The sequence below is a fragment of the Molothrus aeneus genome, chromosome 6 (assembly GCF_037042795.1).
Source record: "Molothrus aeneus isolate 106 chromosome 6, BPBGC_Maene_1.0, whole genome shotgun sequence".
Lineage (NCBI taxonomy): Eukaryota > Metazoa > Chordata > Aves > Passeriformes > Icteridae > Molothrus > Molothrus aeneus.
Window position 1 is genome coordinate 25,752,515 of NC_089651.1, and position 25,850 is coordinate 25,778,364.

The 25,850-nt window shown below is 46.6% G+C and overlaps 1 protein-coding gene across 1 annotated transcript in view; it reads left to right on the forward strand.

Moving 5' to 3' along the window:
• Positions 1-3,144: 3,144 nt before the first annotated feature.
• The window catches only part of TYRO3 (TYRO3 protein tyrosine kinase), a 41,389-nt gene continuing 18,683 nt past the window's right edge, over positions 3,145-25,850 (forward strand). The window contains exons 1-9 of the mRNA XM_066552100.1: positions 3,145-3,551; positions 6,821-7,004; positions 9,067-9,167; positions 13,182-13,352; positions 16,021-16,107; positions 20,045-20,160; positions 23,001-23,178; positions 23,640-23,782; positions 25,061-25,205. Coding sequence (XP_066408197.1) covers positions 3,464-3,551; positions 6,821-7,004; positions 9,067-9,167; positions 13,182-13,352; positions 16,021-16,107; positions 20,045-20,160; positions 23,001-23,178; positions 23,640-23,782; positions 25,061-25,205 — 1,213 coding nt within the window. The 5' untranslated portion in view covers positions 3,145-3,463. The remainder of the gene's footprint in view (positions 3,552-6,820; positions 7,005-9,066; positions 9,168-13,181; positions 13,353-16,020; positions 16,108-20,044; positions 20,161-23,000; positions 23,179-23,639; positions 23,783-25,060; positions 25,206-25,850) is intronic.

The window sequence follows — 25,850 nt, forward strand, 5'->3', positions numbered from 1 at the left end:
ACACGTGGCTTTAAATACCATACTCAAGGTCTCGGGATGGCCAGTTTTGTCCCATGTGAATGCCAAGATGAAGAGTTATATTTGGGTCCTCAGAAGTGGCCACGTTAAACACTATTATTATCTGACATGAACAATCCATTATGATGGGTTGGACAGAGAATGGAGATAGTTTATTCTCAGTTTAGTCCTTTTCAGTGACCTGAAAAGCCATTGCATTTTCCAGTGGCTCTCAAGCTTTGTCCTTGTCAAATTTTGGAAAGTCCTGAGGGTTTGTGCTTCCTCAGTCACTGCATTCTGGGCCAACCTTGGGACATTAATTTGAGACGCCATCCCTAAGCTGCAAAAGCCCTCACACTCAGGGAGCGTCCTCCCATCACTTGCTGTAGCCTCTGGTGGTGACCAAAAAGCTGGGAGCAGCTCTTGTTCTAGCCTGGGACTAAATATGCTGGCTTCAACAGATCTCCCATTCAGGAAGCACCTGAATATCCATCCTGGGTCTACTACATTGTAGAGCAGAGCTACTCCTGTACTCCTACAACCCTTGAATGCCACTTCATCCTTGTTCTTGCCATTGCCACGGCCTCCCAATGCAGGATGAGGAATCTGCCCCCTAGCAATGGAGGGGTTAATGCTGCTTTTCAAATCCCACCTCAGAGGATGGAGCAAACAAGTTCTTGAGTCCCAGTGCAAACCAGGCAGCTCTATAAAAAACACCTTGTATAAAACACAAGGATTTTCTACCCAGTTGCAGACTGACTACTTTGACAGTGCAGCAGTGGTATATTGCCAGCAGCTTTTGTTGAACTTTTAGGGCTATGGCTTCTTATGTGGAAATGGGAATTTGCCTTCTCACTGGGATAGCCTATTCCAGATGTCCTGTTGGGTCTCAGGAGTTAGAAAAGGCTTAACAGTAGAAGAAGGTGAGGAAGTCCAGCAAATACTTCTCTTCCTTCTGCCTTCTCACTTTCCCCTCCCTCCCTCCCTTTTGCCCTTTTTTCTCTTTCTTCATCTTCAGAAGTCTCCCAGCACTGGGCATTCACCTCTGGATTATTGTATAATAATAATAGGTATTCAGGCATTTTCTGGAATATACCTACACTTCCCAGCGCGTCTGGTGAGATGTGGCAAAACACTATTGCAGCAGAAGTAAGGAAAGAATGTAATCCAGAGAGCCAACAGCTGTGTTCTGTGTGTGTGAACAGTGAGCACTGTCACTGATGTTACAGCCTGAAGAATAAAGCCATGGTGCTAATTCAGTGCCACAAGAGGCCAAGAGAGTTTATTTGTCTCCAGTTCCTAAAAACATTTAAGATTCACCAGTTCCTTTGCTTTCTGCATGGTGATACTGCACTCCTCTGCAAGTTTTCCCACTGCAGTTTGCACTTCAACTGGGAGTGTGTGCAGAATTTCAGTCCAATTTTCATATGGCTCTTCCTGCCTATCACTGTCAACACAAAGTCCTTCTCAGAACAGCTAAGTCAGATCTCTTGATGGGGAAAATCCCCCTTGGTCTACTGCTTCTAGCAAAGCTTTGCTCTCTTACACCAGCCCTGAATCTGGCCTGTGCCACCATGCTACAACTGGAACACTTCCTGAGCCCATGGGACCAGTGTAGTGTAAGCCTCTGTAATTGTAGGGCTGGAAGAAATCCTTAGAAGGAAAACACCATAGGAACATGTCATTATTCTAATGGCCATTATTTTTTTTTCTCATGAAACAACTAAGATCTGCAAAAGTTGCTACCTTCTGGAGGGTGCTATTGCCCTAAGTGCAGAAAGAGACCATGTAGCTGGATGGATACCTGGGGAAGAGGCAGCAGCGACAGCAAGGGTGCATGAAGCTTTTAGCGAGCACCAGCACAGAACCTCTCAGCCCAAGAGCTGCAGTGATCCCGGCGATTTCCTGTCCCCAGGTGCAACTAGACTTCCCACAAGCACTCGAATGGATGGCTTTGTCAGTGTCTCCTCCCAGCTACCTCATTGCAGCAGGAGGCACTGGGGAGGGAGTGACATTTCTATTCCAGTAATGAAATCTTCTTGGCATTGCTCCAGTCCCCTAGGAATTCCTATCAGAAATGCAAATTACTTGAGAGGGGGAGTGAAGATTAGAGTTTGGAATGGAATTATATGAGCTAGTTGTGCCTCAGTTTCTCCTTCCCCTCCTGGGGATAATGCAGATTCCCTGCGTTCCTCCGTTTAGCCAGGTTTCCACAGTGTTTCGGGTGCTGCTGGGCAAGTGCTGCACGCTGATGGCTGTGGCAGATCTGAGAGCTGCATCGTGTTGTAACGATATCGCTCCTTATGGCGCCTTTTAACCCAGATTCTCACCGTAACTCCTACGAAAAAGCAGCGCTAGATTCTTAAAAAAACTGTTTGTAAGTGACTTTTTCCACGCCGTTCTACTAACCCTGTGGCAGCAGAGACCTCCCTCCTAAGCTCTCTCCCTACTTTTCCGCTAGCAGAAAAATGGTCAAGGCCGAGTCGATCCTGCCTGAAGGGCACGGGCGGATCTTCTCACCTTGCCGGTGCTCCTCCACAGCTCAGCTGCCGGGATGGGGTGACCGACATCCGCGGAGCAAGGGTCCGAACGGTGAGGAGAGTGTGGCCGAAGTGAGGAGCTGGAGAGGGCCGGCCGAGGGAGATGGGGCTGAGGGTGTTTGTGCATGAGGCGGGGCTCTGCTCATCCTGGCAGAGCCTCGGCTTGGGGGGGCTGAGTCCCGGTGGTCCGGGGCTGAGACCCCAAGTCCTCCTCCCCTGGACAGCTGGATGGTGCGCTGGGGCTCCAGAGGGGCCACATGGATGTAGGGGGATGACCGGTGCCCCGGCAGTTCCCGCGGATGTGGGTCATCGCTCCCGGCGCTCTGGAAACCAGGCCGCTCGGCGGAGCAGCCCTCGGGGGGCGCCGCCTCCACACACCTCCCCGACCGCTGCCGCCCCGCCCCGTCCCGTCCCGTCCCTCCCTCCCGGGGGCTCGGAGCCCCGGTCCCGTCCCGGGGCGGCGGAGCGGGGGCGGCGGGCGCGGTGATTCGCCGCTTCGGGGGCGGTGGGCGCCCGGCTCATGCATATTCATGATGTGATGTCAGAGGGGGAGCACAGCGCGCGGTGACCGCCCGAGAGCGCCATTTCCTGAAGGAGGCGGCGGCTGCTGGGCAGGGACGGACGGACGGACGGAGCGACCCACAGAGTGGCGCCGCGGCGGCCAAGCCGGCAGGGGGAGATCGCCCGGCGGCGGCGACCGGAGCGGAGCGGACCTGAGCCGACTCCACCGACCCGCCCCGCAGCAGGTTCTCCCGAGGCTCGCCCCGGCCGGAGCCAGAAGTTTGAGCGTGCCCGTAGCCGGCCGGGCGAGCCCGGTATCGGGCGGCGACGCGGGGCTGCCCCAGCCGCTGTCGCCGCCGCCTGCACGGGCGGTGGGAGCCCCCCGCGGCGCCGGGAGCCGGGGAAAGGATGGTGGTGCGGGAGAGATGGAGCTGAAGCGGAGCATGGCGATCCCGCGGCTCCTCGTGCTGGGACTCTGGGCTGCGGCACTCCGGGACGTCGCTGCCGTGGCAGGTGAGCGGGGCTGACAGCCCGGTGGCGGCGGGGCACTGCGCCCCGAGACCCCGGGTGCGGCGGGAGGGGCTGCAGGGCACGGCTCCTGCCGCCGGGCCGAGTCTCCCTGCGGGCAGCTCCCGCTCCGCCACCTCTACGAATGTCGACAGCCCGCTGAGGGTCGCCGGGCAGGAGCGGCCGGGCGCGGCGCCGGGGCGCCTGGTCCGCCCGGTGCAGCGGCCGCGGGGCCTCGGGCAGCCACAGGTGGGGTCGGGGCCGGCGCATTTTGCCCCTCCCGGCCGGGCACGGGCGTCTCCGCCGCGTTTGTTGGGCCAGCGACGTGGCGCTCGGGAGCCGGCAGGGAGCACGGGCTGTGCGAGCCTCCCCTGCCTGCGAGTAGAGCAGCGAGTAATCCTCGCCGGGGCTCGCGGAGGCATTGCTCTGGTGTGTGCCTAGCGCGGGCCGTCGCCGAGGAAAGCCGGGCGCTAGCGCATTCCTCAGTGGCTTTTGTTGTTTTTTTCCGTCATGAACTCATTTTCCGAAGTTTCACACCCCGGTCGGCAGGGAAAGCAGCGTGCTGGAGCGTCTCGGCGCCCCGGCCAGCCTCCTCCCGACTTGAGCGGGAGTTTGGGCTCCTCGCTGTGTGTGGAGCGATGTGCGTGCAATGACACGGAGCTGTGGAGGCTGTGGCACAGGCTGGATCGCTAGATCAGTGTCCTAAGGAATCTGAGGAGCAAAAAGCCTTTACCCTGCATGCATGAGCAGACGTCTTCCTTTCTCTCCACTCCCTACATCACAAAAAACATATTCTGTTCCTAGGAATTAAAATATTCAGAGATAACAAGTTTAAAAAGCAAACAAACAGATGTGTCATGTATTTTGACAACTAGTGTGTTCACTTGCTGTCAATTCAGACAATTGCTTGATAAGTCATTTAACACAGTTCTATTTCCTACCTATACATTTCACAATCTGCAGCTCTCACAGGTAGGCTTGGTGGAACCTATTTGGATGAAATTACTTCTTTCACAGTTGAATCAAGAATGTTGTCAGATGAGAAATTGTGAGTGGGAGAGTAAAACGAGGAATAGGTGGAAATTAAAATTCTTATGTGATTCTTCCTGATACCTGCAGGAAGAGATGCTGCGGCCAAAACTGCGTTACTGACCTGTGAAGTTATTAAAAATACCTGACCTGTAATTCTTCATTTTGGTTGAAATTGATGGAGGGATTATACTTGGACAATATGTACAACTCTGACTGAACACTTGTACTGTATGTTAATTTCCTACATCATTGATTCCTCTGCTAACTGAAAACCATATAGAATCTCTAACAATATTTCCTGGTTTAATTTATGACTAACTCTTTCAGCAGGGCAGTCTGAAGGATGTTGAGTAGTTTGATTTTCCATGAAGGCACCTGTAATGAAAATGTCTGTCAGTTTCTGCATGTGTAGCAGCCTGGCTATATCAGTTTTCTGTAACACTGAGAGAGCTGCTATGAAGATTTCACGTATTATTCCAGTGCTTTGAGTGGTGAAAGGGAGGGTGCTTTCTGGCATGCACTGGGACATGTAGTTTGTGTCACATTTAAGTAATGCAAGGTTAGATCATCCTCACCCAAGCTGATCAAATCCTTAGTCCAGCAAATAAGCTGTAGCAATTAAACTCAAATGATCAGCTTGCCCATTTTCCAGTGCTCTCCGTGAATTTGTTAAATGAATAACAGCAGATAGAAAGGCAAAAGACTGAGTGTCGGGAAACCAGCTGGGGAATCTCATTAAGGAAAGGAATAAAGACCTTCTGCCTGTGTTCTGGGTTTTCTCCTAGACTACTGGTACTCATCTGGGTACAGGCTGCTGGTGGCAGAGCGCTGGCTGGTCCCAGAGTGCTGGCTCCCCTTCTCCCAGCTGTTACAACCACGCTGTGAGCTCCTCTGCTTCTCCTCTGCCCTGTGAGGTGGTGCCCTCGTGGCTGTGGGAGGGTGGCGTTTTAGCAAGAAGGGAAGTGGCAGATCTGAAATCTGTGTTGGATTGCTGGAAAGGCTGTAAGAGAGTTTGAGAGCAACAGGGCTGCTCACTAAGCAGCACTTTCTGACTGGCTCTGTGGGTAGCAAGAGAAGCTGACCAACCAGTGAACTCCGTGAAGTTGTAATGTACTGTGATACGTGGCCAGGCAAGAGTGATGGAGTAATTTTTTTCTGAAGGACATGGAGTCCACTGCCAGGGCATAATACTGGACTAGGCTAGACCTGTTCTGGTCTGTCAGTCCTGTGCCACTGCATAGGAAATAGCCACTCTCCCTAACAAAACTAACTTTACATTTATTTTCTACCTTCCTGCTTTCCCACGGTCTCCTTTGATCTTCTGGTTCCTCTTTTATATGCCTGTCTTTCTTAAATGTGCTTAGATAGTTGGCTTCCGTGTCTTCTCATGCTAACAAATTCCATACATTCACTTCTGCTTGAGGGAAACACTCCCCGTCCACCCACACACGTAACAGTGCTCTCGGGCAAATTCTGATCACTTCTGTGTCCGTAAACCTGAGCAGCTTCACCAGCTCTGGCCCTGCAGCTTTGGGGTGCCAATGGTGTAGCTCTGGGTACAGTGGGGTCCTTTGGCTGGACTGAAGGGTCCTCCAGGCGGCTCATTCAGCACACACCCACATCACGCGACAGAAATATCTGTTCTCTAAACAGTTCTGCTCCTCAGTGAGGTATGGAATGGTGTGGAATAGGCTTTGTTTTCGAGGGTTTTGCAAATTGTAGAGAAGCTCTCTGTAAGGCAGGAGAACAGTGTATGCTGAATAACAAAACATAATTGATTCTTTCTCATATCCACACTCTTTGCAAATGCATACAAGGGAGCAAGTACGATGTTTTCTTAGCAGCACAAGAACAGCATAGCTTAAATCCAGGCCCGGGGAAAAGAGGGAGGTGTGGCAGCGTGTTGAAGGGATGCAGTTAGCACTGCTGGATCACTGACATGGCGAAGCTCCTGGCGTTTCTGCGCGTCTCTGCTTGGGCACTGCTCTGCAGAACATCACCCTGCTGTTACACAAGTTGAAAAAATCCCCATGTACATGCTGAACCACCACTTTTCTCCAGCAATTGTGCTTTCAGTGCTTGCATTTGCTTAGCAGACATAGTAGAGCAGTGCTGAGACTAACACACTCCTCTGCAGCGTGTGCTGGTAGGGTGTGTAATTCCAGACCACCAACCTAGAGTAATTTGCTGTACTCCAACCCCCCTTCTTCTGGGGGTGGGGCGGAGTAGTATTTTTTTTTTAGGTATGAAATTTACAGGACCTCCAATCAAATTAAAGGTGTCCCAGGGTCAACCCGTGAAACTAAATTGCAGCCTCGAGGGAATGGAAGATCCCGAGATGTTGTGGATCAAGGACGGAGCAGTGGTGCAAAGCGTAGACCAGGTGTACATTCCAGTAGATGAAGAACACTGGATCGGCTTCCTCAGGTACAACAGATGCAGAGAAGGAAGAATATCATGGAAACTATTGCACAGTTTTCTGCTGTCAGCTATATCTCTGCAACTGCAGTGCCCTCAGTGGGGCAAAGTCCTTAGCTCTGCAGTTCACTGTGTGGCAAGGGCATAACTGAGAGCAGAACTGAAGCCACTGAGTGCTGAGATTTTATCCACTAGAACCATATTGGTTTTCTGACTACTGTGCGGACAGGTGCTTTGCTAATGCTTGTGATGCTTGAGACCTGACTTCAAGGTGAAAGGATGGTCTTGCTTTGTTTGTTCATCTTGTTCTGCCATGCAGCAGTATAAATAGGTTTTCTCTCTCATACTCATCCTGTTCTCTTACTCTCTCTCTTGAGCTGTCAGTTTGCCTAAAGGGTGAGGATTGTTGATTGAAATGATACTCCCAGGACTACATCCCCTTCCTTTGGGGAGGAGTGTTTGTCCTCTGAACCATCCCTGATTCATTTTGCAATGAATCCTAATCTATTCCTAATACATTTACACTATGTGATATCAGTCCTGACCCATTCAGAGGCATGAAACTCTTGTGCAAAGCAGATCTCTATACTTTTATTTCAGCAGAAGAGGGATGTCAGCTAGTTCTGGAAGTACTGAGATAAACAAGACCCAAGGTTTTGCTCTGTCTTTTTTTATGCATTAAAAGAGCTTGTACAGACAAATATACCAGCACCACACCATGAGAGCTCAAAACTGTTGACTGACTGAGAATCACTCTTCCCTGAGCTCTGGCTTCATCTCCTGTTACATTTCTTGGATTGACACTGCACAGGGTCTCCAATTCCAGCAACTAAAAGTCTTTGTGTTAAAGCTTGTCTGTAAAAAACATTTTGGTAGGAAAAACATCTGTGCACAGTAAAACTATTGCATAACATTATGTTGTGGAAACAGTTTGTCTTGAAACTATACTGTTTACTTCCCCCCAGTTCCACTAGTTAACTCTGTCCTTCACAATCTCATTCTGATCTCCTTTCTTGCCTCTTGTTTTACTCTGCTGAGAACTCTCTCTGCAGCACCAGAGATAAGTTAGGGTGCTAAATCTGGATGTATCTGAATCTCTCTCTCCTTCTTCCTTTCTTCTCCTAAAGAGACCACTTCTATCACCCACACGTGACTCTCTGCTGTGATCACTGTATTTCAGAACATGGGCAGGACAGCTGATGCCATTTGAAGGTCCAGGTCTGAAAATCAGGCTGTAGTGGGTCCATTGTGTGCATTTCAGCAAACTCTCCCCCCTTTCTGTCTTCCTTCCTGAGACATCCTTCCCCTTCTCCTGGAGGACTGCTAGCCTTAGAAAGGTGGGCATCAGCTCTGCGGGGGATCCCTGCATGGCAGTGGGTGCGTGGCTGCACGGCCTGCGGGGAGCAGGCAGCACTGGTGCACTGACAGGCTCTCCAAGCCACACTGTTGCCTTTGGCAGCTGAGACCTCATTGCTTTGGTACCAAATTCTGTCCTTGCTCACCATTCACCAGCATAACCCCTTGAAATCACAAACTGGGAGGCCCAAGGAGTTTTGCAGCGTGAGCCACTCTGGAATCGGGATAGTGCTGAGCACAGTTGAGGCAGGGGGACCCTTTTCTGCCCCATCTGTTCCTGTACAGGCTGTGCCAGTCCTGTTGCCTGAGGCAAAGCAGTCCAGCTCACCAGAGGTTTGCAGTGCAGTTTCCTGCTAGCTCAGATGTTGTAGGCCAAGCTGTCGCGCTTGAAAGTTAGCTAGAGTCAGGATTCAGGATGGAGATGACCTCTTCCTATCCTCAGAGGATGCAGATGACTGGTTTTCTGCGAGAATGTTTTGGAGGAAGACTGTCTGCTCTGCAAGGACCTTCTCCACCCACTTTAGAGAGGACCCTCCCATCCCTGCTGTTTTGCCATGTGCTTTGTGCTGGCTGGCTGTTGATCTCCTCCCCAGAGCTGGCTGTGTCTCAGTGGGTGTTTTCCATGCATCTGGTTTGCAAAACACTGGAGGGTCCTTTGGGGCAAAAACATGCTTTATCCACATAAAATATCGATATGGCTTTTGACTTTTTTCAGCTTGAAATCCGTCGAGCGGACAGATTCTGGGAAGTACTGGTGCCAGGTTGAGAACGGGGGGAAGAAGGAAGAATCACAACAAGTGTGGCTCATAGTGGAAGGTAAGGAGGAGTAGTAGTGCTGGTTTCCTTTCATGGCTGACCCACCAATATGCTCCAGGTCGAAGTGGTGAGAGCAGATTGCTCCAGTGACAGGCTTCTTGGCTCTGAACCATTGCGCTGACTGCAGGGAAATCGCTACAGAGCCGGAGTAAGAACTAGGAGAACTGCTTCAAAGGGCAGAGCTGTCTGTTCATTGCCTTCTGGTTTTATTTTGGCATGTTAGGAAACAAGATCTTTTTGTGCAAGCACATTTCTTTCTAGCTTTTAAATCCATTGTTGTGGTCATCTCTAAATAATTCATAGAATGGTGAATAGTTCAAGTTGAGAGGGATCCATGGGGCTCATCTGGTCCAACTCACTTCTCTAAGCAGGGTCACAGTCTGCTTCTGTGTGTCAGCCGAGCAGGTCTTTGTGGGCAAGGTAGAGTTTTAACACAGTTGTGAGTTTTGTGAGAAGTGCTGTACATCAGCACTTCATAGCTGTGGCTGCTCTGTGTGGCACTTTTCTGTCTGGAGTTGTCTGATAGGAATGGCTTCTACATGGCTGCTAAATATCACCCAAGGCAGTGTGGATTGGTGGCTTCTTACTTTCTCTAGTTTCATTTCCCTTGAGCCATGATTCTGTTAGATCCTCTGTTAGAAGCTAGTAGTCATAGGATGGCTTAATTTTTGTGAGGAAGTTGACAGGAACAATGCATTTTCAGCAAGAAGTGGTTTTTTTGATGAATTTGGTAAAATTATGGGGCAGAGCTGAATTAACAGTCCCAGAAAGGGGGGAGTATGGAGGGTGTTGTGGGAGGTGATGTGGTCTGGGTGTTTTACAGCAAAGGTTTCACTCACTCAGAGCATGGGAACATTCATAGCAGCTCTCACTAGAGGAGTAACACATTCTGCCTTCCATAAATCCCAGGCTTTTGTCCACCTAAATTTTACCGCTTAAAACACTCTCTTGTGTGGAGTTTCTATTTCTATCCAATTACCATGGTCTGCTCCAGAGGTGGCTGCATTTGCATGGTGGGTGCATTAGGAGTGATTGGGTAGCTCACCGTGCCAAGCTGTCTGAAATAAGCATGCTGCCTTTCTGGACTGCACAGGCAAAAAGTATCTAAGTCACAAAAAACCAGCTACAGTTAGGTAAGGCGGAGTATGTTGAGAATGAAGGCCAAAGCTTACAGCAGAAGTGAAAAAAATTCAACCAGTTGCCTTTATGAGAAGAACAAGTACAGGACAAGGTAGTTAAACTTGAACTGGGCATGTAGTCATGTGTAAAGGGAGTTGGTGGATATAATTAAAAATTAACAAGTAGTGATAAGGGGTGGAGTTTAAAAAATGTGTCAGCTCTTAGCATAAGAAAGCACCTGGGTTTTCAGACCCACCTTCGCTGTTATCTCTGTGTATTTCTTCCCTGGACATGCCAGCTTTGTGTAGCAGTGGCTGCTCTATCGATAACAACTGTCCTCTGACTGAAAGAGGATCTTTACTCTGGTGATTTGCAGCCTTCACTAGGTGCTGACATGCTTCAGTGTGGCACACAAACAAATGTGGACTATTGGTAATCTAACTTAAAGTGAGCTTGACTGCATTTCTATGCTGTGTAATAATATCTGCTTAGGCAGTCTGTATCTGTCAGATTTTCTAGCAATGGTATTTGAACTGTCTTTGTAATAAAAATGTTTGATCTTATGAAACACTTCTTTGAATTTACAAAACCAAAACTGTTTTGAACCTGTTTCCTGGTTTAGAAACTAGTTTCTGGCCTTACTGAGAACATGATGGTGTTTGATGGCTGGAGAGGTGATCTCAGAGGCACAGTGCGGAGTGTTAAAAAATGGACTGCGTTTCTTACAGAGCTTTCTGTCTCAAATTACACCTCTGACTATGTGGCTGTTCCTGGGGCTGCTAGCCCATTGTGGCTACAGTCAGAGACCAAGCCACACCTGTATGGGCATATTCCCCTGAATCAATCAACACTGTCTCAAAACTGAGCTGTACATAAAAATCAGCCTTAAAGGTTGGATTCTGCGTTGGAAGAGGGGAATAGGCGGGATGATTTCCTTGTTTTTCTGTTGATTTCCTGACTGCTGGCTGCTCAGTACCTCCGTGGGGCGTCTGTGAAAAGGATGTGCTGACATTCACCTCTTGTACCAAGAACTGGGAGGCTAAATGTGTCACAGGCAGCGAGCTGCCCAGGTAACATACGGACGGGGGAGCAGTGCGAGTTCCTCAGCTGGATGAGTCAGCTGCACTCCCTCAACTATGAAAGTTTCTAATTGTGGTCTTGTCTGCTCTGTTTAGCTGCTCCCAAAGTGAGAAAACCTGCCGAGCTGGGCAGGATCTTCCTGAAAGTTTACCTTGGGTGTCCTGACAAATGGACAGGAGGCAGGGATCCTGCTCACAGGTAGAGAAACGGTGATTATTTTCCCCTCTAATCTTCCTTGGAGAAGGAGGGCAAAGCAGGCAGAGGTGTCACTGCTGGTATCTCAAAAGCTTACTCATTTTTATTGTTTATATATGAGTGCAATAAAAAAATGAAGTAAAATATGTCAGCAAAAGCAAGCAGTATGCCATGACAATGGATATACGTGTCCTGAATATTAGCCTTTGCAGAGATAGGCACTCTCATTCCTCAAGAGACTTGGGTTTAGACCTGTTTTAATCTGTTCATTTACTTACTACTCTAAGGGAAGGAGGCAAGGAAGGCACAAAGGAGCTGCTACCTACATGAAACTGTGACTGGACAGTCAGTGAAAGACTGAGGAAAGCACTTTTGTCTGTAGCTTGCAGGAAACGTCAAGTGTTAGGCTTCTAAATCCCTATTAGGCACCTGTATTAATTGCCTGCTGGTGGAGGCGCTTGGGCCTGTCATCTTTGGCCAGGGTCAGACAGTATAATTTCAGGATGTGAATGCACAATGTTGTCAGTTCCTCTGTTTCTGTGAGGCAACAGATTAGCAGCTTCTAGAACACACTTTTTCCAGCTGAGAATGTCTGATTTTGGTTGGGGTAAGTGGTGTTGGGAGCAGCAGTGTTTGACACACAAAGATTTCTGTATAGAAGGGAACTGAACATTTCTCTGGGCCTTCAGCTCTTCCAACAATCACCAGAAGTGATTGGCTGTCCTGCATGGTCAGCACTGCTGCTGATGGCTGCTGAAATTTGTGCCACTGGTTTGGAGCAATGAAACCACAAGAGCTTTGGGATTGCCCATAAGAAGAGCCACATCTCTTGATGTGTGGAATTACACTCAGCTATTGCCATTTAGAGATGACCTAAGGTAGGTAGCATTGCAGCTGCATTCTGCTCCCCGTGGGCCTAGCCTGATACCTGTTGTACCAACCAGGAGTCTTTCCATGGTGGGGAGCAGATAATTACTGAGAGAGCTGTGTCCGTGGATAGCCTTCAGCTCTGAAACAAATTACCCCTGGCTCTGAGGCAGCCTGGTTGTCGTGTTGTCACAGTGTGCTGGAAGGCATCTCCATTCAATTAAGCTCCAGAGAGAGAGCATTGTAAATGCTCCAGTCTCTCACCACGAGGATTCTTCCCTCATTCATGGCTTTGTTAAAGCCGGCAGTTCAACACTTTCTCAAGCTTCAGTTTTTAATGCATGGCAAGAGGTATCTGCCGCTGGATTAGCTGTCTTTTAAAGTGGTGTCTGCCACCACTGAAGTTATTGACTGTTGCCTCTTTAAAGTCCATTCTCTCCAGCTGAAAAATCGAGAAAATACTACCACTAAAAGCTGTTTCATAGGAGAGTCTTGAATTGAAAGTGGTTTTTCAAAGGCATTGTGGGAAGAAAGTACTCTTTCTCTCTAACTTCCAGGAGTAGTTGTACTTAGGTGTTCATGCCCTGAGGTGATGAAGCATATCTGACCCTTGGTTTTTGTGAAGGCCTTGGAGGGCGTCGGATTCAGCCTAGCAGCAGGACAGATGGATGTCCAGTGTTGGGCACTGGTGTTAATGGAAGTAAACAAGAGGCAGTTGCTCCAGTTATTGTCACTTGTCTGTTGCTTTTCCAGGTGTGCCCTACTTTACTGTGGAACCTGAGGATGTGTCTGTGTCCCCTAATGCTCCATTTCATATGGCCTGTGCTGCTGTTGGTCCCCCTGAACCAGTGACAATTGTCTGGTGGATGGGAGACTCGAGAGTGGGGCTTCCAGACGTCTCCCCCTCCATCTTAAACGTGTCAGGTAAGGTTGCTGCCACTGCAGGGGATCACTTGGAGCATCAGAAGAGGAGAACAGCTCTCTTCTGATCATGCCCTGTACGTTTGGTAGCCACACAGTGTGGGAATGATGTTTAACTCTGTATTAAAGGCTGAGTGGTCATGATCACACATGATCACACACAAAGATTATCTCAAGGAGAGGTGGTTGCCCAGTGTGTTTGCTGCTGTCTTGAGGCACACAGGCTCTTACAGAGTTTGGGTGGGCCTGGCACTCTTGCTGAAGATGCTGTTGAACAGATGATGCATTAGGTGCCTCTTGTTCCACCTCATGGAGGGTGTTCATGGTTATATGAAGTGACTCTGTTGGTCCCATTTCTCTTGGAACTCTCCAAGCATTCACATGTAGCAGATGCCATCCCCTCCTTCTGTGCATAGCCCTGCTTTCCCCTCTCTTACCCATCCCGATCTCTGTTCTTGCAGGCTTGCTGGATGCTTTTATCATTAAAATCTGAGTGCCTCATGTAATTGATACTTCAAGAGTGATTGTATCAGTGCTGAAATGGGCTGGTTGATACCCTTCAAGACCAAGGTTTGCCCCAGAGCAGAACTTTCCCCAGCAGAGTCAGCAGAAAAACTCAGGAGCCAGTAGGTGTTAGGGCCTCTTTTCAGACCACTTTCAGAAAAAGGTGATGTTTCTCTACCTAGAACTGACTGCAGCTATTCTTGCAGTTACCTCTTAAAAGTAACTCCACTGTAGTTAGTTGTCCAACAGCCTTGTGTTATGTTTTCTCTTTGCTGCTGTTTTATTATTCTCAACTCCCCTGACCCAAAGTTTAACTAGTTATTTAGAAAGAAAAGGTTTTACAACTAGGAGTTGTCTCTGGGGCCTCTTTATCAGTGTCACTACAGTTACACCCAGGGTGAGTTTTTGTATGTTTTTGACCATCCTTTGAGCTGTCCAGTCCTATTCAGGCTTTCCTTAGAACCTTTTTTATTCACAAATCGAAACATGATTTGTGATTTGAAATGGTTTTAATGATCTGCTCCCTCTCTTAGGTAGCCACCAATGCTGTTCTAAGTTGGAAATGAAAACTGCTCCCTTATGATATAATTTGCCTGTTGAAATGGAAACTGAAAAGATGGATAGTCAAGAGGAGAAAGACAATAAAAAAATAAGTCACCCCTCCTCCACTAACTCATCCCACATTGCCTCACAAAATATCTGTTGTTGGGGGGCAGTGGCTTGGAAGCCTGAAAAAGACATCTACTCCTAGTGATTCTCCAAATGAATTGCTATTTTATTTATTAAGTGTCTTCAGCACCTTTATTTGCTTCCAGTGTTCTTTGGGATGTCCCTTGGGCACACCCTCTTTCATTGCACTTTGGGGTGTCCCTTGGGCATATCATGTCTTTGCAACTTGAAACATTAGAGGACACAATCTGCATGGCTGGATTACCAAAGCATGTCAAAAGAGGCAGTTGGTAAGAAAACAAGCATTGCACTCTGAAGAAAATAATAACAAAATACTTGGCTAGAAAGCAAGCATTTAGAAGGTTCAGCAATGTTGTATTTGGAAAGCAGTGCTGGCGTGGTGTTAGGGAACATGCAATTCCTGGTTTGTGGTGTATTTTGTATTTTCCTCAGGGCAGGGCTGTGTTAGGTTCTGTCTTGGGACAGGCCTACCACCTCAGGTGCTGCTCTGCTGTGCTGTCTGGCCTTCAGCCTGTTGGCAGCCTCTTCCTGTGGTTCACAGGGATGAGAATAGCACTCCCTGCTCTCTCCCATTTCACCTTCTTTGCAATGCTGTTAGTCTCAGGCTTGGGAGATGAGTCAAAGGTCAGAGACACTGTGCAAGCTGCTCTGTGCAGCTCCGAAATGATTTTCCTTCCTAAATTGTATGCCCACAATGAGCCAATCTTTAACTTTTCTCAGAGTCTTTTAAGGCAACTGAGGGCCAAGCCACGTGACAATAGCTGCTGGACACAGTTCTCCAGGCAGCCTTGCAAATCTATCTCAATTCTGATATATTTGCAATATCTATGTGTGTCCTGGGACAGCCAGACATTGTGCCATGATGCCATGGGATGGATGGACGGGTGCTCACAGAAGACATTCTGACTTGTATCACCTCTGGAAAGTGTTTCAGTGCTGATGCAGTAGCATTTAACTCCCACTTCCTTTGTGTGTCTTCAGAAGTCTGATGCAAGGTGAGGGACAGGTGGGCATTGACTAGAAAAAGGCAGCATCTGATTGAAGGTTTTCCTGGGCTTATAGCCCAGTTGGAAGATGAATGTTGCTCAAGTGTAGGCTGAGACCCAAAGCATGGGCTTTGTGTGAGCTCACAGTTCAGCACAATCCTTGCTCCAAAGATGCTCACCAGAATGTGAGAAGCAGACATCTATTACCTGAGCACTATGAGCTGCTGTCCTGACAGATTGTTCCTTCCTTTTCAGTGCTTTCTGACACTTCCATGAAAGCTTTTTTGCATTGCCACACTCCCTCCATTAAAAATGTGTTTAGCACATTAGTTACATTGAAATCTGCATGCCTTTGATTGGCACCCAGCTCACCCCTCCAACTGCCTGTACAACTTGAGCTGGATGTCACAAATAACTGAAATTCTGCTGAAGGTTGAAGCTGGATTATATAGCTATTTGTGTTTCCTTTCCTTTTCTTGGCTGTTCTCCAGGTATTAATCAAAGCACAGTTTTCTCCTGCGAAGCTCACAACGTAAAGGGATTGTCTTCATCTCGGACTGCCACTGTTCAAATTAAAGGTGAGAGACTGGGTGCCAGAGACTGGGCAAGGGCCTCAGATTTGCTCTCTGGGGAGGGAAAGTAGAGCTCCTTAATGCAAGGAGGTGCCTCAAGGCTGCCAGCACTGGCTGGAGCTCTCAGCAGTCGAAACAATGTGTTGTGTTCTAACAGCAGTTCCCACTTCCTATGCAGGGCTGTATCCCAGGCTGTTGAAAATAATCCACATCTGATTCAGGAGTGGAAATGTGATGTCAAATGACAGCTTTTCCTTGAAAAGAAGAGAGCTAGGGCGATTAAGTTGTTTGTGAGAGATGAAGCTGTTATAAATTTGTAGCAGGGAAGTCTTTCCCTCTTGGGAATAGATGGGTCTTGTTAGAGCTAAAGAGGCCATTACTTCTGCTTGCTTTTATTAGCATCACATTAAATACTGAAAAAAGTCAAGAAAGGTGATCACCAGTGGCCAGTAAGGTCTGCTCATCCACACTGGGTTTATGAATTTTATTTTTGAAATTCTTTGCTCTTTAGAAGCTCATTGAAAACAAATAATTCCTAGCCTGTGCATGACCAGTTGCCATTTGGAAGTCTTCAGGCTGATGTGACATTTCCTCTGTTCCTCCAGGTAACTGAAACAGGGATAATCAGAGCAATCAGCTCTTCCCCTCTTCTTCACGTTGAGATGCTTCTGCATTTGAATTTTTAGTCATGCTTTAATGCACTTTTAATTACGTGATCATCAGTTCCAGGAGAGGCATGGCACAAAAATAATTTGTTCCAAGTGGTAGCTTATTGCTCAGCACAGATACAAGCAATCCTTTATGTACTGTAGTTATAGTAGCTCATGTTCATTAAAGGACAGATCGAAATCCACCTGTAACCTACTGCTCCTGGAGTGTGTTTTTGTTCAGGACGTTGTGGTTACTGCTATGCCAAAAATGCAGTACGTTGCACTAGTAAGATTTATAACTTAATTTAAAACCATTTGGAGATGTTGCCTTAAAGGCTTGTCTACACAGCGCAGTTAGTTATTGTAGAATATATCTTCTATGGATATTTTATCCTGGGATAGAATTTAGTTCACAAAGCTATTACACTTTAAAAAATCTTGTCAAGCCATAAATTGAAAAAAAAATTCGCATAAACAAGCTTTTGAAGTTTTTGTTAATACAGATTACTATTTTTTTAACCATTAATGAGATGAAGAGGTAAAGACCTCAGAACTCTCTCATTTCCCAGCAATTATGCTTAGCTGAAAAGTGTTCCTCGGGGATCATCAGCTAATGAATCCACACAGCCTATTTAGGGGGGACATATTGCCATCACACACTTGGGTCACACACACATGTTCTAGACCTGAGAAAGAGCAAGCTTAAGTCACTCAGCTAACATTGCACCGGATGTGGCATGTCCCAGAGACAAAAATTCAGGTTTTGAATAGCAAGTCCAGTGCTGTAGTCATAAAAGTTATGTCCGTAGTACCTCATGGATATGTCTAAAAAAGTAGTTATAAATTTACCTAAGTGACGAGGCTTTTCTAAATAGAAAAGCTTCGAAGATCTAGTATAGCCCTATTAAAATTAAAGCAAAGCTCCTACACAGCAGAAATAGGGCAGACCCAAATAATGTTCATTTAGTTCTTGGTCCTATGAACATGCAGAATTCAATGAAGTTACTTCTGGATGTAGTTGTCTGCACATGCATGTTCAAGGCCTTCCTCTCTTACACAAACCCATCTGCTGATGAGGACTCTCTACATCTTTCTACAATTTATTAAACAATTAGTTTCTTCTGTGTTTCCAGGGCAAATATTTTTGCTAGGACATTGACAAACTGTTAACATTTCTTCCTATCTGCTCCTGTTGTTGTTCATTATCTATTCTCTGTAGTGCCCACAATGTGCTGGGTGTACTCCAAGCAGAAAATTACTGTTATTGTAGCCCACGGTCCCCAGCCATTACAAAGCCCCATTGTTCAGCCACTCTCTAAGCACAGAGGAAGCTAACTCTCTTATGTTAACACTCAAGGTCCTGTTTTCTGACAGGCTTTTCTCCCCTTGATGTGTGCAGCTAACACTTTTAGGGTTGTATCCCGTGTTTCAGAGCACAACAGGAAACAGCCGCCCACAGTTTTTTCCCAAGAGATGAGGGGACAATGCATCTGGCCCTTGCTTGCAGTTAGGGGAAGGTGCTAGCAAGCCAGCCCTCCTCAGCCACTGTCTCCTTCACACAGGGAGTGTGTTAACAGTTGATTCTTCTCACTGGTGGCACAGCACATACCTCCTTTGGGCCTGCCATCCTGCATTGAAAAGTACACATTGCTAAACCCAAAAGTTACAGGTGTGTCTGCAAAAACTTGAGTTATGGACAATGTTTCAGCAATACCCAGTAAGCAGTAAAAGCAGAATTTTTTCCCCTTAAAGACCTTACAGACCTGAACACAAAACATCAAAAGAGAATGAAACAAAGATGCAGGAAAGTCTTAAGTTAACTAACTAATAACTCATTGACCAGCTTCCATCCCAGACCCTTGATCTGCTGCTCCACCCCCCCACCCACACACCCTGTTCTTATCTAGGTGCCATGTTCTGCCCTGGGTCCTGGTAACTGGTTAACCAGACAACAAAGGCTTTTTAGGGTTAATCTGTGTCACCATCTATTCGTCTCCTCCAGGCCCTCTGCAGAGACCTCAGTGTTTGGGCTCTGCATTTCTCTTGCAAGATGGCCCTGTGGATATGCTGAATGCAGCAGTATTGTGGTTGTCCTTGGTGCAGTGAAATACAAAAGTGCTCTGGCGGGGTAGAAGATGCAGCTGGAGAAATCCTGGCTTGCAATTGCTTTTCTATTGCTGCTTTCTGATGGATACAACTCAGGAGGCATGGAAAATTCAATCTGCAGGCAGAACCTTGTCCTGAGGATGGGTTTCTGAAAGAGGACTCCTGAGGTGTAAAATTTGTTGAGGTGCTGCAGGAAAACTCTTACAAGCATCAGTGTACAATTTTTTAAATTGAGAAGAAGGTCAGGGGAGAGGTTAGTTTTCATGAAGCTGCTAATTTTGTCAGGAGTGAAGTGCCAGAATGAAAACTCAGAGGTGAAAAAGAGATGGTGACCAGAATGATAGGAATTAACTATGTGGAACTGCAGTGAGAGGAAAGGAGAAGTCAAAGGGAAGCATCAAAGATCCTAAAAGGAAGCCAAGCAGTTTGGTGCTGTGCTGTGGTGGTAGGAAGCATGAGCATCTGATTAACTCTCCAGTCTTGGAATCCTGATTTTGTTCCTGGCCCTGCCCTTAATTTGTGGAGTGGTATCAGCCATGTGTGGCAGTGTGACAGGCACTCCCCTTGGCTTGAATTTCCCCTCTGTAAAACAGAGTTTATTCATCCCAAGCCTGAGGAGGCAGTTTTCAATCCAGGCTCTGTCCCAAGGTGTTTAGGTGGGAGTTTACAGTGGACACCTGGAGGCAGCACAAAGAGGTCTACTGCAAATCAAGCTCCAGGGTATTCAGGTCACTACAGCAAGCCACCCTCCACCTGGTGCTGGCAGAGCTGGTGTCAAAGGCTGGACTGAGAACCCGAGGTGGGATTTTAAAGCCTTGATTTAGTTCACAATGTGGGTCCACAGGCAGCTGTGTGCAGGGCTGAGTCATGCCCTGCAATGGAGGGGGAAGGGAAGAGACCTGAGTAGCAAAGGTGCAAACATCACACACTGGCATTGCTATCAAAGAGGTCAACCACTGCCTGTATGCACCTATAGACAGTGATGAATGGCTGACAATAGCTTGTCCAATGTTAAAATAATAGTTTCATTCACAACAATTCAGGGACACTCTCTGAAGATGTGGTATTTTACCACATTTCTGTTAGTGATTTCATTGCATAATTTTTAGTCTCAAGCCTCTTCCATTTCCTCGTGAATACCTGCTCAGTTCTGTGTACACTGAAAGGTCTCTTTGTTTGCTTTCTAGCCATGCCTCTCCCGCCTCTCAATGTAACTGTAAGCCAAGTCACCAGCAGCAATGCCAGCGTGGTCTGGGTGCCAGGATTTGATGGCCGTGCACCTCTCCATTCTTGCACTCTTCAGGTATGGCCTCTCTGCCTTGTGCCCTGCCCTGCATAAATAATTGGACTCTTCTAAGCCACATTTCCTGGGCTATCATTTGCTCTCCCAATCTTTTAGCCGTGTTCCTATTCTTACTTCATAGCCTTAAAACATAAAAACTTAACAGGAGGCAACTCATAGGTGCCAAAGAGCAGGTCATGAACTTCATGCTCAAAAGTTAAGTGTTAAGGACTGGCCACATTCTCCTGGCCAGCAGCTTATCAGGTGCTTCGTGGCAGCTACTCCACAGAGGTTATTACACTGCAGCACACATGAAGCACACAGCACTCTGTGGGAAGTGCCCTGGAGCAGCTGTGGTTGCAGGGTGCCCACCCTTCCTGCAAGGAGCAGTGGCCCATGGTAGCTTGTTCCAGGGCAGGTGCCTGTGAGTCCCATGCCAAATCAGGCCTGTGCTGTGGGATGCCAGAAGAAGTGCAGGAATTCGGACATACCAATGAATCCAAGGGATAAGGAGCTTGCAGAGTATAGGATGTGGTACAGGAAAGGGAGGAATGATGGAAGCAGAAGGCAGATTGGGTTTTTTGATACAAGATCAGGCCTATTTGCATGTTTCAGAGCAAATTTAAGCCCTGTCTCTAAATTTTGATTGGTTTTCCATTGCCAAAGACCAGTTCTTCCCAGAAAATCAAGCTTGATACTATTCTATAGCTCTGCTAGGTGCAGAGTACTCCACATCTGTGAAAAACTGGTCTGCTCCTTGAAGTTCCTGGGAACAATGGTATGTGTCCAACCTCAGGCAGAGTTAGTTTCTATCATTGCATACTTAGCTGTAGAATCAGATCAAAGAGCAGGTAGCCCAGTGAGAAAATAAATGGTGATACCCAAAGCAGGCTGTGCAAACACAGCTAGGCACATTCCCCATGGTTTTATTTGCTAGGCCCCTATGCTTTCCCTACCTGATTACAGCAGCCTTATGAGCTGGAGTGGAATTTCTATGCAATGTTGCCAACTATGCAGAGGAGGATTATAAACTTAAGGTATGCTGGAAGCAGTCTAGCTAATTTACTTGTAGTCCTCTTTTTATTTGAGGGGAAAACAGAGATTTCATGCTCTGATGTTTATTATATTTCAGAAGTAAAGGAAATAATAATTTAGTTTCAACTCACTGGCAGAAGAGAATTCCTGAATGCAGCTGGCCCTGGTTTGTGGATTTTGTTGCTATTTCTGTTCTTTTTTGCAGTTGAAAATACTTTTCTTCCTCTGTTTTACAATGTCAGTTATCTCGAGCTGGAACAGCCTATTCTCTCTGGCTTGCACGCTGCAATGCTAATCATTCTGGGGTTTAAGTTCTCCCTCACTTTTGGCAGGGGCAGGGGTGGGGGATGGGACATGTGGAAAAGAGGTTGAATCAGAGCCGCCCAGTTTCTGTCAACTCAGCAGTCTCTCACCCCTTTTCTAAGCCTTTTCTGTTCTATTTGGGGAGGATGGAGTTCCTGCATTTGAGTCTGGGAGCTGGATAACTTGGCAATGACCCTGCACTGTCAGAAAACTGTGCTTCCTCTGACTCCCACATTGAGAGATTCTGTGTGAGGCATTGACCTACATTTCCATGTGAAAATGCACATGTTCCTGGCTCCTCATGATTGCACTTCTGCTGGGAGTCTCCCAGAAAGAGAAGGGGGATTGGAAGTTTGCTGTGCTGTTCTGGCACTCGGGCATTGCAGCGGGTGCCCCAGGAGCACCGTGTTCAGACAAGCAGATTGCTTCTGGGGACAGGGCAGGGAATGGCAGTGTTTTCTGACTGCTAACACAAGCCAAGTTCCAGGGTGTGAAAGGGGCAGATGCACTACCACCAGCTCTTGGGAGTGTTGAACAGAAATGCATCATCTAGCAGACAGGGTTTAACAAAATAGTTGTCTTGTTTTTTCCGTGCTGCGGGTGACAGTGATAATGACAACAATATGCTTTTCTAGTCAGGAAACTTGAGATTCTTCCTTTCTACCAGCCAAATAAGCCAGTGTGCCAAAAGTGTATGTGAGAGTGAGCAGAAGGGCAGTGAGAAAGGAAGAAAGGCTGCCATATAAAATACATAAAGTCCAAATGACTTTTTCGCTTTTGTCAGTACATCTTGCTTTTACTCTCTGCTTTGCTATTTTGTATGCACTTGAAGAGAAAGTCTGAGCCTGGGAGCTATGCAGTGATTTCTGCTATTGTTAGTACAAAAGTAGGAGCATTCACTCTGTCTCTGCATTAAAAGCACACAGTGATATCAGATTTAAATTAACATTCATGCTGCTTTAAAGCTATGATTTGGAAACAAGAAAAAGAAAGATGTTGGAGTGGTAAGAAGTTTTTTCCCAGTTTAATTTGAAACAAGTTAGTTGAACCAAGTTACCTATGTCTACCATACCTCTCATCCACTACAAAATTGAAAATATACAAACTTCTGGAAAAAAGAGTTGAGCAAAAGGTGACAGTAGGCAACAGGAAAGTTGCTCTACTGGTTTTCATTACCCAGATTTAAACAAGCCTCAGAAGCTGGCTGCTACCACTCAAAGTGACAAGCACATTTAGTTTTCTTTAAAGGAATAATAATCAACTGTAGAAAGTGTAACATAGGGAAGGAAATGTTTTAAAATATGGAACCAAAGTTTCGTCTGGTGGAAAATTTCTGTACTGCCCAAATGATGTCACTTCATGATTCTTAGTTTGACAAGTCCCATTTCAGTATTTTAAGCACTACTGGTGCTGTATCTATTCTTACACATTCCTAAATTGACAATTAAATGAATTCTTATCCATGTGGACATGTTAGTCATACTGTTTATGGTAACAGTCATCTCATTTCACTCTTGGCACAGGTAGCTGAGTCACCAGATGGCCAGGAGGTGTCCACTGAAGTCACCCCAGTGCCGCCCTTCTCGTACACCGTGCAAGGCCTGAAGCATTCCACCAACTACAGCGTCCGTGTGCAGTGCAGCAATGAGATGGGCAGCTCCCCTTTCACTGACAGGGTTTATTTCCAGACCCTGGAGCTTGGTAAGAAACAGCAGACAAGAACAGGACAGCAGTTCTGAACCTGAAAAAGAAACAATTATGAATGTCATTAACTCCTTGCTGCTTCTGCAGTATGGGAAACATTATGCTGTTAGATTGCTCATCCATTCCAAGGGTCTCCCAGAGCAAACAATAATACACAGTCACTTGTGGTTAGCAGCAACGATGCGTAATACAGGGCTTTACCCAGCCGTGGAGTCTCTGCATGCTGGTCCCATTAGCTCTGTGAGATCCGTGGGATGTTGAGAGAAATGAGAGGTGCTGACCTGTCTTCTCCACTTGAAACCACACACAGAGTGCTGGTGGTTTGCAGAAGTTGTTCTCTCTCCTCACACCCTCTCTTTTCTGGATGATCTCAGGAAAGAGGGTGAAACTGCCATTTTCAGTGTGGATAGTGCCTTATTTTCCTGCACAAGTGATGGTGTTCTGTTCTCTGCTTTCAGCTCCAAACAGCACCCCTCAAAATATCCATGTTATTCAGAGAGATCCTGGTCTAATTTTGGAGTGGGAAGGTGTGGCTCCAGATGTGCTGAAAGAAAATGTCCTGGGATACAGACTGGAATGGATTCAGGATAATGTAACTCAGGTAACAGATTGAGAAATTACTGAGCCATTGAACACAGAATTACAGAAGGTTTGTACTAAATTTTCTAGGCATTAAGGTCCCTCATCCATACCAGGGGATTAGATTACTGACATTGCTTTTGTGTAAATGGATGTATTCTGACATTAGGGAATGCCCCACTATTTGACTTCAAGATATAGGACCATTTCCCCCTTCCTGGAGTATTCAGAATTCCTTCACTTGAATGTTCATCTGCAGACAGACCAGTTCTCTGCCATTCATTGCACAAGCAGGACAACATAGAGAGAATCCACTTTGTCTGTTTCTGCCTCTTTCTGGGCTGTCCAGCTCAGACAGTACAGGATGTGGGCTTTCTGTCTCCTGTGACTGGGCCTTGGCTTTCCAAATCCTAGCAGCAAAGGTGTATTTAACAAGTGAATGAGTTGTGCTGTAAATCACAGAAAGAAGGTTGTGGATTCTTTAGCTTCATTTATAATACTTAGGGAGTTGAAAGGACCCTGACAGGGTAGAAGGCCTTTCATTTATTTGTTGTCATTGACCTTTCCCAGGTATCTATCAGCCTTTGAAGTTCACAGCATTTCTTATGGTTTCTAACTTCCTAACAGGTGTTTACCCAGTGCTTATTAATGAAGAGCAAGCCTGTAGTAGTAGACAGCTAGAGGGAAAAAAGAATTATTTCCTGTTTTGTATGACCCATTTCACACTAGGTCAGCATCATTGAGTGATGGTATTTTGAGTTCTCATTGAATTTACTCTGTGTCAGTGGTGGCAGCCAAATGTTCATGGGTCTGCTGTATGAAGAAGGTCCATAAAGCTACTGAAAATATGTTGACCTTGACATCGTAAGTGAAAATCGGGGCTGAAATTCAGAAGCCATTCAGGATTTGGTCAGCAAGTTAAAACAAACAGACAGATTCCTCCCTTGGATTAAAACCACCAGATGCTTTACAGTAAATCACAAGAAGGAGGTATATCTTTTAATAGCAGAAAAACCCATATTTCTATAGCAACGTGCATGGGAGGACTTCAAAGGAAGAAATTATTAAACCTCCTATCTCCCTTATGCCTTGGGAAACTATTAGCAATTTTTGGGAAGAGAAACCCAAGACAACAGCCCAAATCTCAGGCAAAACTGAGATAAGGGCCCAGAAGTCACAATTCCCAGCCCTTGTTATAGTGCCAGTGAAATACATGTTTGGTACTGTTTTGGTTTAAAGGTGAAGTTTTACATTAGATGCCTTTTAAAACAGCTCACTGTTTATTGTCATTTGCACTCAGGGGGAGATGATTGTGCAGGACACAAAAGCCAATCTCTCCATGTGGAATCCTCTCAAAGACCTGATTATCAGGGTGTGTGTGCTGAACTCTGCAGGGTGTGGGCCCTGGAGTGACCTCTTCCTGCTTGAAGCCCAGGAAGTCATGGGTAAGTGTCCACTATTTTCTCCCTTCACTTGGGGAAAAAAGTCAGAAATACTGGGACTGCTGTTTTTTCACAGTCTTTTTCTTTCAGTGCTTATTACTTCCATGTGGGGTTATACAACAGCACACTTCATCAAGGAGACTAGCAATTCAATAATCTTCAAAGAGCTGGTATAAACAAAACAGCTTCTGGCCTCTACTGTGTCTTCTTAGAACAGGGTTTTAATGTGCTTAGTGCAGAGCAGAAGGGCAGACACAAGAGGAAATATGCAAATTAAGGTTTACACAGATTTACACAAGTAAACGTGGCAGAAGACTCCTCTAGTACAGATTGTCTTCTTTGATTTAATTTTATGCCATTCCTGACTAGTTTTAGTGAAGCCTGATTTAAACTGTGGCCACATGGGGGTTCATAATGGTTTTACTGAATGTATATATATTAAACCAGTTTAGCTGTCTCCATGGAAAAGCTGAGCTACTGGTAGAAGAGGAAGATGATGGTACAGATGCTGTACCATGCAATCTGGACCATGTGGATGGGTTTGTTGAGAGCAAAGAGCATGCACATGTGGAGTGCACTCCTAGTGCTGAAGGGCAGTTGGGCTCACCTGGGGTGATTTCCTGGTTGCTTGTGTTTCCCAGTGAGTGG